The 14,794-nt window shown below is 50.4% G+C and overlaps 5 protein-coding genes across 5 annotated transcripts; 2 read left to right on the forward strand and 3 right to left on the reverse strand.

Annotated features, from left to right (window-relative positions):
• Nucleotides 1-556: 556 nt before the first annotated feature.
• On the forward strand, nucleotides 557-3,942 carry BC939DRAFT_405111 (peptidase family M1-domain-containing protein). The gene is made up of 4 exons (XM_051552818.1): nucleotides 557-830; nucleotides 1,165-1,254; nucleotides 1,357-1,741; nucleotides 1,845-3,942. The coding sequence occupies exons 1-4, from the start codon at nucleotides 706-708 to the stop codon at nucleotides 3,858-3,860; spliced, it is 2,616 nt and encodes an 871-aa protein (XP_051417733.1). The 5' UTR covers nucleotides 557-705; the 3' UTR covers nucleotides 3,861-3,942.
• Nucleotides 3,943-6,068: 2,126 nt separating this feature from the next.
• Nucleotides 6,069-9,867, reverse strand: BC939DRAFT_1683 (uncharacterized protein). Its single transcript, XM_051550342.1, has 6 exons — nucleotides 8,827-9,867; nucleotides 8,413-8,525; nucleotides 8,109-8,288; nucleotides 7,857-8,005; nucleotides 7,530-7,764; nucleotides 6,069-7,441 (listed from the first exon to the last, which is right to left on the reverse strand). The coding sequence occupies exons 1-6, from the start codon at nucleotides 9,766-9,768 to the stop codon at nucleotides 6,178-6,180; spliced, it is 2,883 nt and encodes a 960-aa protein (XP_051417734.1). The 5' UTR covers nucleotides 9,769-9,867; the 3' UTR covers nucleotides 6,069-6,177.
• Nucleotides 9,868-9,914: 47 nt separating this feature from the next.
• On the reverse strand, nucleotides 9,915-10,701 carry BC939DRAFT_1692 (uncharacterized protein). Its single transcript, XM_051550353.1, has one exon. The coding sequence runs from the start codon at nucleotides 10,532-10,534 to the stop codon at nucleotides 10,061-10,063; it is 474 nt and encodes a 157-aa protein (XP_051417735.1). The 5' UTR covers nucleotides 10,535-10,701; the 3' UTR covers nucleotides 9,915-10,060.
• Nucleotides 10,683-11,514, reverse strand: BC939DRAFT_433802 (uncharacterized protein). The gene is made up of 3 exons (XM_051553279.1): nucleotides 11,357-11,514; nucleotides 11,167-11,254; nucleotides 10,683-11,055 (listed from the first exon to the last, which is right to left on the reverse strand). Exons 1-3 carry the CDS (start codon nucleotides 11,426-11,428, stop codon nucleotides 11,021-11,023), a joined length of 195 nt encoding a protein of 64 aa, XP_051417736.1. The 5' UTR covers nucleotides 11,429-11,514; the 3' UTR covers nucleotides 10,683-11,020.
• On the forward strand, nucleotides 11,515-14,786 carry BC939DRAFT_433806 (LETM1-like protein-domain-containing protein). Its single transcript, XM_051553280.1, has 5 exons — nucleotides 11,515-11,771; nucleotides 11,894-12,369; nucleotides 12,476-12,958; nucleotides 13,139-14,020; nucleotides 14,118-14,786. Exons 1-5 carry the CDS (start codon nucleotides 11,711-11,713, stop codon nucleotides 14,538-14,540), a joined length of 2,325 nt encoding a protein of 774 aa, XP_051417737.1. The 5' UTR covers nucleotides 11,515-11,710; the 3' UTR covers nucleotides 14,541-14,786.
• The last annotated feature ends 8 nt before the right edge of the window (nucleotides 14,787-14,794 follow it).

Genomic DNA, 14,794 nt, shown 5'->3' on the forward strand with positions numbered 1-14,794 from the left:
TTCCCCCTGCTCATTTTTCGAGCGGCTTCCATGAGGCGATACTGTGACGGGGCACCGCACCGTCGGTTGCTGAAGAAGGTAGAAGGAATGTTCAAGCGATGGGGGTATCGCAGTCGGCTGCAAAACCTGTTTGCACTGGTACTAGTGGCACATGGTCTCGTTCGATCCAAGGAGAGGGTCGCACAACACAAGGCCATAGGCCATTGAAGATGCGATCTCGTTATCGAAAGTGGGCGAGAGTTTCCGTTACCTTTCCTTTTGCCAAGACCCTCATGTGGGGGGGGGAACGCATACAGTGGGCCCTACTGCGGGTGGCACTGGTGAGAGGATCTTGCTGCGAAGGAGCGATGTCTTTATTTATGTGCGTGCGCGTGTGTGTATGTGTATTTTGCGTACACTCTGGAGTTTATTTCATGCGTTGGTTCCATGCCAAATTTGGCGGGATTGATGGCATGGCTCAATTGCGCCAAGGGGAAGGGATGGTTCCTCCGGGGAACGATCGCATATAAATATCTACCGCCCCTTTTTTTTTTTTTTCTTCCCTCCTCTGTTCTGCGTCCTGTCCTCTCCCTCTCCCCCGCATTCATTCAGTGCTGTGCTTGAAAGAGTCCTCATCCTCATCTATTTATTCATTCATTCATTCAACTTACCCCAATCCAATTCGACTCATTCGCTCTTCATTCAACAAGAGATTCAGTCTTCATCATGTGCAACAAGCCTGGCAACCCCAACCGTGTGGTGCTCCCCACGAACGTGACGCCCTCACACTATACCCTGACCATCACCCCAGATTTGGAGAAGTATACCTTCCGCGGATATGTCGAGATCAAGTACGTTGCACCTCGTTATAGACACAGCCCCTGAAAAAGGCTAATTGGCATGCGATATTGTGGAGTCAATTGATGATATTCTGGATCAGAAAGAAAGGCCCGGGAACGGAAACCAATGCTCGTGGGAAAAAAATAAATGAAACAACTGCCAGCACTCCAGGTTTGTCCGGAGGAGTGATGAGCTGGAGAGGGAAGGGATATGAGCCGAGTGGTGCAAATGGGATGTAGCGTGTTCAGTCCCTAAATGCTCGGTAGGGTTGGTTTGATAGAAAATAAGTATTTCAGGGGTACATAGTCTTATCGTTTTTTTTTTTTCAATCTCTGCACACAATAGCATCACCATTCACGAGGCCACAAAGACTATCCAGATCAACACCAAGGAGCTGACTACCAGCTGGGTCAACGTCGAGATTGATGGCAAGACGTAAGGACAGCAATTGAGTGTTGGACATCTGAACAGTGCTGCCGTTGGCCCAAGCATCTAGTCTAACCTGACAACTGATGATGGATATTTTTATCGGAATAGGCACGACGCCGCCGAGACAACCTTTGATGAGCACCGCGAGACCACCACATTCACCTTTGAATCAGAGCTGCCCAAGGGTTCAGCAGTGCTTAGCATGCACTTCGATGGTATCCTCAATGACAAGATGGCCGGTTTCTACCGCTCCTCGTACAAGGATACCGAGGGCAATGCCAAGGTCATGGGTGTCACGCAATTCGAGGCAACGGAGGCCCGCCGCGCCTTCCCCTGCTGGGACGAGCCCTCGGCCAAGGCCACCTTCTCGATCAAGCTGGTCATCCCCGTGGACCTCGTTGCCCTCTCCAACATGCCTGTTGAGTCTGTCACCATGGTCGAGCCCGAAGAAAAGACAGTCCACTTCGAGAAGACCCCCATCATGTCCACTTATGTAAGCGACACTGACTCTTGGCGCGAGTATGACGAAGGATATAACGACCCGTGGTACTATTTTATTAACAGCACTTCATTTATTTCTTTGGATCCGATGATAGCTCGTCGCCTGGGCTGTTGGAGACTTTGAGTACGTTGAGTCGACCACCACCAAGCTCGAGAACCCTGTCACTTGCCGCGTCTATACTCTCCCGGGACTGAAGGAGCAGGGTCGCTTTGCTGTCGAGATCACGCCCAAGATCCTCGAGTACTTCTCTGAGATCTTTGGAACAGCCTATCCTCTTCCCAAGATGGATCAGATCGCTGTCCCTGATTTTGATATGGGTGCCATGGAAAACTGGGGTCTTGTCACGTACCGCACTGTCGCGCTCCTCTTTGACGAAAAGACCTCCGATTTGCGCTTCAAGGAGCAGGTTGCATCGATCGTTGCTCACGAGCTGGCCCACCAGTGGTTCGGAAACTTGGTCACGATGGAGTGGTGGGATCATCTCTGGCTGAACGAGGGGTTCGCTACCTGGGTTGGAACCTTGGCAGTCGACCACCTCTTCCCCGAGTGGGACACCTGGTCCAGCTTTGTTGTTAACGATGTTCAGCGCGGAATTGCACTTGATTCTCTCCGCAGCTCGCACCCCATTGAGGTTCCTGTCAACGACCCTCATGAGATCCACCAGATCTTCGATGCCATCTCTTATTCAAAGGGTGCCTCTGTCATTCGTATGTTGAGCAACTGGCTGACCCTGGACGTGTTCTTGGCTGGAATCCGCCGCTACCTCAAGAAGCATGAGTACCAGAACGCTACCACTGATGACCTTTGGGCTGCCCTTTCAGAAGAATCCAAGATTGATGTCGGCGAGTTCATGGGCACCTGGACTCGTGTTATCGGTCTTCCTATCTTGGATGTCTCAGAATCGGACGGCGTCGTCTCGGTGGAACAGCACCGCTACTTGTCCACCAACGATGTCAAGCCTGAAGAGGACGAGACCATTTGGTGGGTCCCCTTGGGCGTGTACCCCAAGCCCGAATCGATTGCCGATCCTAACCAAACACTCAAGACGCGCTCGCTCAAGTTCGAGGTCCCTGAGGGCCCTTACCTGCTCAACAAAAACTTCAGCGGCGTCTTCCGCACCAATTACCCACCTAGCGCCATTGCTCGCATCGGCCAGGCCATCTTGAATGGCTCAGATCTTGTGTCGTTGAGCGATCGCGCTGGACTCGTCGCAGACATCTCGTCCCTGGCCAAATCTGGCCACACCGCCACCAAGAACTTTTTGGACCTCGTTCAGTATTACAAAAACGAGGATACTTACATTGTCTGGGAGCTCCTCGCCCAGCGTGTGGGAGAGATCGCATCCGTCTTTGCCGATGACGAGCGCATTTACCAGGGTATCAACCACTTTCAGCGCAACCTGATTGACGGTATGGTTCAGAAGTTGGGATGGGAGTACCCCGATGGCGAGGATTACCTCACTAGCCGTCTTCGCAATGTGATCCTGCGCACTGCCGGCCGCGCTGGCCATGAGGCCACGGTTGCGGAGGCCAAGCGCCGGTTCGCCATCTTTGTGTCGGACCCCAGCCAGGATGGTATCTTGCACCCCTCGATTCGTCAGACAGCCTTTGAGATTGTCTTGAGCAAGGGTGGGGAAGAGGAGCTCAATCATGTGCTCAAGTACTTCCGCAGCGCACCTAAGCAGGACCAGCAGGTGGTTGCGCTCTTGGCTCTCGGGCATGTGCAGAAGCCTGAGTTGATTGCGAAGGTGCAAGCCCTTGCGATCTCGGAGGAGGTCCGTTCTCAGGATATCATGTACGTGTTGAACGGATTGTCAGTCAACCCCAAGGCGCGTCTGTCAACGTGGGAGTTCGTCAAGGCCAAGTGGCCTTTGTTGGAGGAGCGGTACAAGTCCTCGATGGGTCTGCTGGGCGCATGTGTCAAGGCGCCGTTGTCGCAAGTGTCGGACAGCAGCCTAGTGAAGGACGTGACAGAGTTCTTTGTCGACAAGGACACCAAGAGCTTCCAGCGCGCGTTGGACCAGGCCATTGAGAGTCTGAACGTCAACTCTGCCTGGGTCGCACGCGAGCATGAGGGACTCACCGCCTGGTTGACGGCCAAAAACTACTGAACTATGGAGAGAGGGCCCCATTGAGCGAACGTACTACAACCGGTGTAAATGTAAAAATAAAGCGTTTAAATTTCGATTTGAGGAAGAGGTTGTACCTGAATTGGGAATGCTCTGCAAGTTCCATTCGATCTCGCATCGCCTGCCCCCTCGGGGAGGAACAGGCTATCCTGTTAGATAGGGAGGACGATATATACCCTGCATATATATACACGACAAAGCCGCGTGGGCTGGCGATCACAGTCAACGCGCGTACAGCTACATCAATCAACAATTCCTCTTACCATGACTACGCGTGTTTATAAATATTTGATCTATATCGGGCCCCTCACATTCCTCTCTTTTTTCAACGGAGAACACGACAGGACTAGATACCCCCCAAATACATTTCGCTCAACTAGGCAAGCGAGGATGAATGCCTACGACAGATACACAGCTTCGATTCACTTCAATTCCCATTCACTGCGCACACATTTCACACCATGGTGTCTGACAAGGGGCCACCTCCTATGCGTACTCCAGCAGCAGTTTAGAAACGCAGCAGCAGGGAAGCGGGCACTCTATCTATCTATCTACCGACCATCACACATCGAAATGATACAAAACTGCACTTTACAGCTTCAGAAGCCTTTTGCTATGGGTGTTCCCCGGAGAAGGAAGAAGGGAAAGATCGATGTGACGATGGCTGTCCTGGTCAATGCTCAGAAACGTTGGAGAGACGACTGGAGTCAGTTGAAAAAGAGATCTTATGGACAGTCTTCGGCGAATACGTCCTTGTGCTAGGGGCAATCAAGCCCTCATACAGTAGAACAATTACTTTGCCCTCCCACTCTCAAAAAATTAAAAAAAAATTGGGTGCTCCGTATGATTCCAAGGCACTCTCCATGCTAAACGGTGCTCCATTGTGTAAAATGACGAGGAAACGCGACAGACAGACAGACAGACAGAGAGTGTGTGTAGACTGGTCTAGGCAGTGAAATGCTACGGGTGGATGCATAGAGACTGATAGGGTGCAACGTGAACGTGCGGAGTAAACTATTGGGGCGGGATATATATATATTTTTTTTTTTTAAAAAAAAAAAAGAAACAATTATCGTTGCCCATCTTTTGTTCTGGCCGTCATTGCAATCTCGAGTGTACAGTCCTTGGAGTGACAAGCATAGCACAGCAGAATAGGAAGCCAGTCGGTCGCGGAGCAATTTTGTAAAGAAAGTTATATTTGAGCGCACCCGCGAGGAATATTCGACTGATGTGTGTATGGGGGGGGGGGGGCAATGACTGCAGGCATGAGTCGCCGAGTAACGTAATCTTACACAGCAATCTACGTACATGCTGAAGAGCGGTGCGCCCAATAACGCGATCGCTGGGGCCGTAGCCGGTATATTGCTCCTTATTACCGCCACTGTTGCTGTTGTCGCTGTTGCTGCGGTGGGTAAGGTGGAGAATTCGACCAACCATAGACTCTGTTTGCTGAAACTGTTGTTGCAGTAGACATTTCGTTGGTTGTTCCAAGGGCTGCTCATCTGGCCGTGGTTGGCATAACAGCGGATAGCATCACCTTCGCTTTTGCTGTTTTTTTTTTTTTTACGTTGATGTCGCTGTCTCTGAGCTTATTGGAGTCAATAAGTACGTTGATGGTAAGTTCACAACTCGTTGGATATTTAGTGCGCTCTGCTTGGAGCTGTTCTGGGGTCAGTTATGGAGAATTGGAAAAAGGACAAGTGAAAACTGGGAGTGTGGGAAGGTTACACATACTGGGGGTTTTTTTTTTCGCCTTTCCTTTCAAGTTAAACCCAGTTCAGTCAATGAGATGCATAAGCGTCAAAAGCGACCGTCAGCACATCCCAGGTCGAACCGTGCGATATTATCATCAAAGAAAGCATCGTTGAATTGTCAGTGTGCATGCCATACAAGATGTGCAAGCGGTTAAAATTATTACTAATTGCGTCTTTTATTACCAACGGATGCCGCTAATATCGAGAGGAAAAAAAAAAAAAAAAAAAAAAAAGACCATGAGGGATTGCATAAAGAGAAGAATGTAATTGTAGGAACTGTAGGAGTGGGGAGAAAAAAAATCTTAGGGGGATATACAAGATAATGCATTTGGATTGGATAGTGAGAAAATGATATAGCACAGAAGGATCAGTGAGAAAGAATGAAGAGAGAACGAACAGGAGAACAAAAAAAGAAAATGCGTCGAGATGTGGTTGACTGAACCATGTTGAAAATTCGATCGCCCGAAAAAATAATAGAGACGGCATCGCCTCGTCAAGAGGGGGGTGCGCGTCTTGCTAAACGTTCGGGATTTGTTCCTAGATGATTACATAGCATCGATCCCAGGACCAGCCTCGCCAAGCTCTGCAGGAACAACAATTGATCGCGCCTTCGCTTGCTCTGCCGAGTCCTGCTGCTTCAATCCTTGGTGGTTCCCACGCAACTCACCTCGGTTTGAGTTAGTCGACCACAATACGCTCTTCTTGCCACCCTTCTTCTTCCTGCACTCAGTACTATCCCCAGCTGTCCCTATGGGGCCTGTCTGGGTGGATTCGGGCTTGTTGACAATCCTGGCAATATCCGCTAAGCATAGCTCCACTGCTGCTCTGGGTACTTTTCCCCCATGGCCTCCATCGCGGTTGTTGCCGTTGGCCCGTCCATTTTTCTGACCGCCATGGCCCTTCGGTCCTTCGCCACCATGACTCTTGCCTGTTGATTTGTGTCGAGGAGGTGAAGCCGGTGGCGATGATGGGGGCCTGGATGTTCCATTCCGCTCGCCTTGCTTTCCAACAGTCATAGACGATCCTGCGGTGTCATCGCGCGTGCGTATGCTGGATTTCCGTGGCCGGTTCTGTGCAGGACCTTCAACGCCGACAGCATTGCCTTCAGCCAAAGCCTTCCCGGAGTCGTTCCTAGGAAAATTGATAGCAGCAGCCTCTTCTAATGTTGAGCTCGTGACTCCGACCTCACTACAGGTAGTTGCATCCTTTCTTGTGTTGCTTATTCGAGTCGAGGTCAAGGACGGCAGGTCCTTACTTGGAGGGGACACAGAATTTGACCGTGCCCGCTTTTCGTGCCCGGCACGATCATATCGATTATTGGATGCGTATGAAGAGTTGTTTCCTCGAGGGCGCCATGATTCCGTATGCCTGACAGTGTCATCAGCGTCCGCGCTCCCCTCATTTCGTCCATGGAAACTGTGATGATGGGACCTGTATCCATTAACATAGCGTCTTCCTAATGTGGAATGGTTGTTGGCAGAAAAATTGCCGACGCCGCCACTTCGGTTGTAGACACTGTTATTGTTGTTGTGATAGTAGCAAGGGGGGAACACCCATTGCTCGCACACTTGATCCAAACTGCTATTGTGATTAAGAATATCCAACGCCCGTCGAAATTCCTGCTTCAGACCCTTGCTGCTAGCCATATCGCACGAGTTTCCAAGGTTTCGCGTGGTGTCAAATGGCTCCTCGATACAAAACAGTCGATAATGCTTTCCAGGGATATGCCAGCCCTTCGACTCCTTAGTCAAGTAGCATCCATGTCGGACCGAGACGACGTGATGGTCGTAGTCAAACTCGATCGCAAACCTACAGAATCCATAAAAATGCATTAGACATCTGTGAAATCGGGTATTATTGTGAAAAAAGGAAAACATCGACACTTGTCATTACTTACTTTCGGAAAAAGGCATAAAGCAGCCCTCCTAGCGACTCTTTGTTAGCATCCCCAAATCCCTCTAGCTGCGACAGGTCGCTAAAGAACGATGTGTTATTGCCGTTGATGATCTGATTATCCGGCGATAGCTCGTGAGGCATGTCATGGAGGGAGGGCAGAATTGGTGGCGATCGCATCTGTAAGAAATTGATGACCATGCAAATCCATGTATATGTCGATATCGTGCCTCCGTTCGCTATCCGATTGTAAGGACGGTTGGGCGTGTCAGTCCAGAATAATGCGATGAAGCACAGATAGATACGATCGCGGTGCCAAAATGAGACATACCGGCATCGTTCAGCACTCTCTTTCGCGCCCAGTGCTTAATGATCATCGCAAAAGGCCGGACGCGAGGGTCGATCGCCACATATGTCCTGACCATCCTCGAATTCATAATCCCCAGCTGCGTATTAATGTTCATGTCGCAAGAGAGTTGCCTAACAAAGAACAACAGAGGGGATATAAGTATAGGAGCTCCTTTGTGATCCTCTTATTGTTGAGCAGCTGAAAATAAAAAATAACAAAAAATAAAAAGCTTACAACTGAGGATCCCACAGTTTGACGATGGGGACCTTTGCCCCGGGGACGCAAAACACATTTTCCATGCCATGCTTTCGGAACACCTCCGCCAACATTTCCACACCCTGTAGGCCTAACCAGGATGTCAAAATGCAGATATCCACATCGCTTGTATTGGTACCGAGGTCATTCACAGTCGATCTGAGAAGTAAGAAAGAACCTACGTGTATTAGTAAATGCGACTTTTCTTTAAAAAAAAATGGACAATAACCAGAGAGCTCTGCACTTCCATCTTTTCTCATAAGAAATAAGTGGAAATTCATACCCAAATGGTAGCACTTTGATATCCTGCCCAGGCCATTCAGTGTGGATGATGCCCTCAATCTTGCTGATCAACATTGTCCTGCGCTGATGGCTCTCTTCAGTCGGCAGTAGATTCTATTGATTTTGAATATAGCCAAGAAGGAGACCCAGTTAGTGTACATGTTTATACAACCTCAACGGCGCACGACCCGTGTGTAAATGTGCTTGTGGCATGTACACAAACAAATCTCTTTGTCTTTGGTATGGGGAAAGTGTGAATTGCGGATATGGGTGGTGAATTGCGGATTGCAGACGGGGATGGCACGTTGAGGAAGGGTAGTCGCACGTGGGCTTGAATACTTTCATTCTAAGGATCAACCATGAAGACCAAGTAGCCTCCACTCGCCTTCTCTTTGAGTATTGCAGATAAACATACCTCGAATAGCCTGTACATCTCCATTGTTAGGCTCGCTTCACGCTCAGGAGGTAATACAATTGGCACCTGTTGATGCAGCCGTTGCTCAGTGGAAATATTTGGTGTAGACGATCGCATTGGCGGTCTGACGATCGGCCTCGGGTTCACTCGGATGGGTGCAACCCCTGGTAGGAGTGCGGTCCAGGCCGAAGCAGGTTGCGCTGGCAGGTGAGATGCAAGGGAAGATATCCTGGGCGCCATCAGTATTACAGGCGTTACTGCAGGAGCAACTCTCGATGATCGAGCTGCTCTTGTTGCTGGTGGTGGTGCTGATCCTGCTCGTGCTCGGGCTGGAGGGGTTTTACTCCACTCCTCTGGTCGAACTTTTTCGGTGCCAGGAACTTGGACTTCGACTGGCTCCTTAACAAACTGCTGTCTGGTTGGGGACAGAGGGGGCGTGGCTATCATCAGACTGGGCGCAAGATAATTACGCATGTTGTTGCTGTTGCAATCCTGAAGGGTGAGGATAGAGACAGGATTCCGAACCAAGCTGCTTGAGAGTACATCGGCACTATTCCCAGCAGAGATATAATCATGCCCATGCTCGAAGGCATGGGCTGTATTGACGCCATTTTCTGTAGAGTCAGCAGAGTCAGCAGAGTCAGTGGAATCGACCGAGACGGTATCGGCGCCACTTTCTGAGAAGGAGTCTTCGAAGCTGGTAGGCGAGTCTGGTCGCTGCTGTTGTTGCTGGTGGTTTTCCTGGCGTTTCTGAGACCGAGGCTGACGTTGCTGCTGCTGTTGATGTGGGGTGTGTAGACTGACGACAGGGTGCAGCAGGGTCTGACCGTGCAGAGGCGAGTGTGGGGGGCCCATGGGGTGCTTGCCTTGATCGCAGATAGGGGGAGAAACCGTGGTAGTGGAACTGAGACGCTTGTGCTCGCTGTTCAGAGGTAGCAACATGGACGAGGACAAAGGGTTGCGAGGAAGAGGGGTCCAGCTATCCTCTCGTTCAGCGGAAGAGGGTTCAGACGGAGGAAGAGTGTTAAGTTGGGGTTTTTTTTAATTTTTGTTGAGGGTGAAGTTGTGGTTGCGGTTGTGGATTCAAAGGAGGATTGATCAGAAAGAAAAGAAAGAAAAAGGGAATGAGAGACTGGATGGATGGATGGATGGATGGATGGATTGGTGGCAAAGGCGAGGAGAAGAGAGATCGAGGTGTGCGGTGGGAGAGAACGATGGGGGGAGAAGAGAGGGATCAAAAAAAAAAAGAGGACCAGTCCGGCGCCCTCTTCAGAGAGAGTGAAGGAGAGTGACCCGCAAAGGGAGGAGGACAGGAAAGAAAGAGAGAAGGAAAGGAAAGGTAAAAGGTAAAGAAAAGGCAGAGAAGAAAAGAGAAGAGAGGAGAAGGGAAGAAAAGAGAAGAGAAGAGAGGAGAAGGGAGGATGAGGGTAATGAGAAGACAGGTCCACAGTTGGTGGTTGTCTGCTTTTGTCGAATGGAAAGGACGTTGGTGCATGCAAAGGAAGAATGGATCCCACGATGATGTCCTCTTTGTTGTGGACAGACTCGTCTCCACGGTGCACCAAAATGAACTAAATAATAATGGCTTTCTTTCGCGCTGCTCTGGCACAGGCACAGAAACTGCGGGAAAGAGGGAGAGGGAATTGCATTTACCCTCCCCCTTTCTCATCCTTTTGGGCGCATTTTGATATTCCTCCAACCATATCATTCGATATCTCACACGCACGCACACACATACATATACAATCGATTGTGCCCACCAATTTGTATGCTTGCATATGTGTACGTACAGATGTATGCATACTCATATATCACCACTCCCTCATCCGTGTCGTTACTGACCTATATCCCTCGGCCTCTTCCTCATCAGCTCCATCATTTCCTCAAAGCCCCTCTTTCTTTCTTTCTTTCTTTCTTTCTTTCTCTCCTCCCTGCATCTCTCGCAGGAGCAGTTGATGCGCAAAAGCATGCAATCTTAAAATGCGACAGCATCTCGCTCCAGAGGCACATGCAACAATCCTGTCAATTCCCGAATTTCCGGTTCATTGTAGCATCATCATTCCTTCTCGATCCTCAGAACTATCCATGCTCTGCTGCGCCGTGGGTCGTTTTTGAATTCAATTTCTTTACAAGGAATGTTCTGAACTGCGTTCCTGACTTTTATTATTCCTCTATCGCGTTCCATCTTCCTTCGCTACTTCTTGCCACTCTTCTTGATGCCGCCACCAACTTGAAAAGTCGAGAAGAAGAGGGAGGGTCCATATTGTGAGAAAAAAAAATGCACTGCGCCACGCGAATATGAAAAAAAAAAACCCCCCTCAAAAAAGGACAAGAACTTACCGAGGGGTCCCTTTCCAGCGGCCTTTTGCTGCATCTCTTTCAGCTTAGCCTGCTCTTCCTTCTGCTTGGCCTTGTAGGCGAGGTCTTCCTGTAGGCACGAAACAAAAGAAAAAAAAAGCCGATTCAATATGAATCGCTTTTGCATTCAGGGCCTGACCAAAGCATACATGTGCTTGTAACGGAAAGGTACCTCGTCCAGGTCAACAGCCTTCTTCTTGGGTGCCTTGAGGGGCTTTGCTTTTCCTCCAGCGCGTCCAGACATAATGGCTTCTCTGTGCGAGTGTGTGTATGAGAGAGTGAGGGAGTGAGAGAGTGAGGGAGTGGATGAGAGAACAAATGAGTGAATGTGTGAATGGAGTGTACGTGTGTGTAAAAAACGACAGGGTCTTTTTTCAATGGCCAATCGAATTGCCCCCAAAAAGAAGTGACTTGCATGGCCCTGCTATTTCCTTTTTTGTCACCATAGTCCTCCTTTTGTCCGTCTCACCCCATTGCTCTGTTCAGTACATTCCTCTGCTCCACTCTCACCCATCCCAATCCGAACATGTACCACACCCTCAGACCCTCTCTCAGGGTTGGCATCACCGCCGCAAGGGATCTGTCAGGTATCCCGGAGCTTCACCTTCCTTTGCCCGTGTGTTTGATCCGAGCTGAGCTGAGCTGATCTGATCTGAACTCATCCCATGTCCTCCTCACTAACCCAACCTTTTTATTGACCCACCAACAGGCCCTCACTCGTCCGCGTTGCGTATGAATGTCTCGACTCCCTACTACCGCTCTGTCAAGGTCCAGGTCGTCCACATGCGACAAACCAACGTTCAGGGGCTCAAATACAGCAGTCAGCGCCATGCCTTTCACTCGTCGCCATTTCCTAGGATCCCCAGCTCCCTACGGCTTTTACGCGCGACAGAGCAGCAGCAACAGCCACTCCTCAAATCGACCATCGAAAAGGAGACCCTTGCTTCTCGTTCCGCCGAGATGGCCAAGGCCAAGGCAGCCAAGGAGGCTACCGAGGCTGCCAGTGGAATTGCAGGCGAGGGTGCCGTTGTTCAACCTAAAAAGTCGCTCTGGGTGAGATTCAAGAACGAGATGATCCATTATTGGCACGGAACAAAACTGCTCGGCAAAGAGATCAAGATCTCGACCAAGTTGGCTGGTCGGCTGTTGCATGGAAACAAACTGACTAGACGCGAGCAGAGACAGGCAAGTGCATCCTATTACAAATCATATCGTGTTCTCACACGGTCGATGAAAAGTTATCAATTGAATATCTAACCTCCCCAAATTCCTTCATTTACTTCTTTAATAGCTGAGACGAACCACTGGAGACCTGCTTCGATTGCTCCCTTTCTCGGTCTTCCTGATTGTGCCCTTCATGGAACTGTTGCTGCCTGTCGCATTGAAACTTTTCCCCAATATGCTGCCCTCAACCTTTGAGGACAAGTACGCGGAGGAGGAAAAGAGGAGAAAGCTGCTCAAGATGCGACTCGAGATGGCAAAGTTTTTGCAAGAGACAATCGAGGAGTCAGGAATCCCAGGGTCCTCGCGTGCAGAGGCCGTCAAGGAATTTGGCGATTTCTTCAGGAAGGTGCGCACAACTGGCGAACAGGCCTCGACAGACGAGCTGATCCGGGTCGCCAAACTGTTCCATGACGAATTGACACTTGACAACCTGTCCAGGCCCCAGCTCGTCTCTATGTGTCGCTACATGAACCTCAACGCGTTCGGAACAGACAACTTTTTGAGATACCAAATCCGCAACAAAATGAACTCTATCAAGCAGGACGACAAGGTAAGCCTGCCCATACATACATCATAAGCAGTCGCGCAGACGGACAGTTCCGTATCTTTCAATATTTTTAGTGCCCCCCATTCAACTTGTGGTGGAAGAACTATTTCCGTGAATTCCGGGACGGCTTCTCATGCCGGGTCTTTGATCTTTCTTTTTTTTCTTTTTTTTTTCTTTCAATAGTTGATTATGGCGGAAGGCGTCGACTCATTGACGACGCGTGAACTCCAAGCTGCTTGCCAGTCGCGCGGTATCCGTACAGGAGGCGTGTCGACCGCCCGTCTTCGAAGTGAACTCCAGCAATGGCTGGAGCTCAACTTGACCTATGCGATTCCATCTTCGCTCTTGATTCTCTCGCGCGCATTCTCGTTCTCGGACTTTAAGGAAATGGCCACGCCCGTCGAGGCCCTTCAGGCGACCCTTTCATCCTTGCCCGACAGCCTGTTGACAGAGACAGAGCTTCATGTGTCAGAACTCGAGGGCGCAGCTACAGCTCAACAAAAGCTGGAAGTCTTGGAGCAGCAGGAGGAGCTTATCGCTGATGAGTTGGCTCAAGAGGAGAAGGAAGAAAAGGCCCGCAAGGTCCGCAAGGAGGAGGCAAGGATCAAGAAGGAGACTGAGGGAAGAGAGAAGCAAAAGGTACAGGATCAGCAGGAGGCACCTGCTGTAGCGACCTCGGCCGACACTCTCGCTTTTGACAAGCCGATTCCTGTGGCTACTACTGCTGGTGCTCCTGCGACTCTGGCGGGCGCATCAGAGTTATTGACGGACGCTCAGGTCGCTGCACAGGTGGCCAAGGATGTTGGTGCGACTGCAGCCACAAAGGAGTTGCTTCAGGCTGCAGAGTCCGTGAGTACCAGCCCTCCTGCTCCTGCTCCTGCTGCAGTTGCTGGTGCGGCCCCTGTTGCTAAACCTACCGAGGATGAGGAAGACACTGCCCGCATGACGGAGGAGCAATTGCTCGAGCTGAGAGAGGCTTTGTGCATCATGTCATCTCGTTCGGCCGTGTTGGAGGAGCGCGAGGAACTGGAGGATCTAAAGGAGGATCGCATGGACTACAAGGAGGTAATGTACCGCTTATCAAGAAGGGATCAGAAGATGGTGTAGGATGTGCAGAATAAGGAAGACTAATGAGTGTTTTGATCTCTTTAAATGTTTATAGGACATCGAGGAGTTGGCGCAAGTCCAGCGCAAGGAGCACAACGTGTCGAAGAGACTGGGTAGCCGCCTCGAAAAGATGATTGCGAAGCTGGATCAGGAACTGCAGGCGTTTGATGCGGAGGGCAACAAGTTGCAGGCGTTCCAGGCCAACGAGCGCGGAGAGTTGACAGTAAAGGATATCGAGTCGGCCTTGAAGGTGATCAAGCACGCGCCGGACGAGGAGAAGATTAAGCAGATTGTCAAGAAGTTGGATGTGGACGGCGACGGACTGGTCCTGCTGAGCCACATCGTCGAGTTGGCGGACCTGGTAGAGCAGGAGGAGGGCACGGGTGTCCTTGTCGAGGGCAAGAAGGTCCAGGGCAAGGAGACCGAGACCGAGAAGGATAAGAAGCTCAAGAAGGAGGACGTCCTGAAGGAGGATTAGGCAACCATTCTGTACTTTCTCAACCTCGCCCCTCTCTCTCCCACGCCATCACTGCCACCACTGCCACTACAGCGGCTGCGATTCCGCGGTTGCCCATGTACACTTTACACTCCCCACATCCACTCACTCTTCTCACCATAAATAAAACTTTCATAGATTCTTTGAGGCCATGCTCTAGACTGCCACGTTGCCATATGGGCCATTACGGGGCATGCGCCGATTGTCTATATGTGATGCTGAGAGCGCTCTAAATT

This window comes from Gamsiella multidivaricata (assembly GCF_025024155.1).
Source record: "Gamsiella multidivaricata strain RSA 2152 chromosome Unknown BC939scaffold_1, whole genome shotgun sequence".
Classification (NCBI taxonomy): domain Eukaryota; kingdom Fungi; phylum Mortierellomycota; class Mortierellomycetes; order Mortierellales; family Mortierellaceae; genus Gamsiella; species Gamsiella multidivaricata.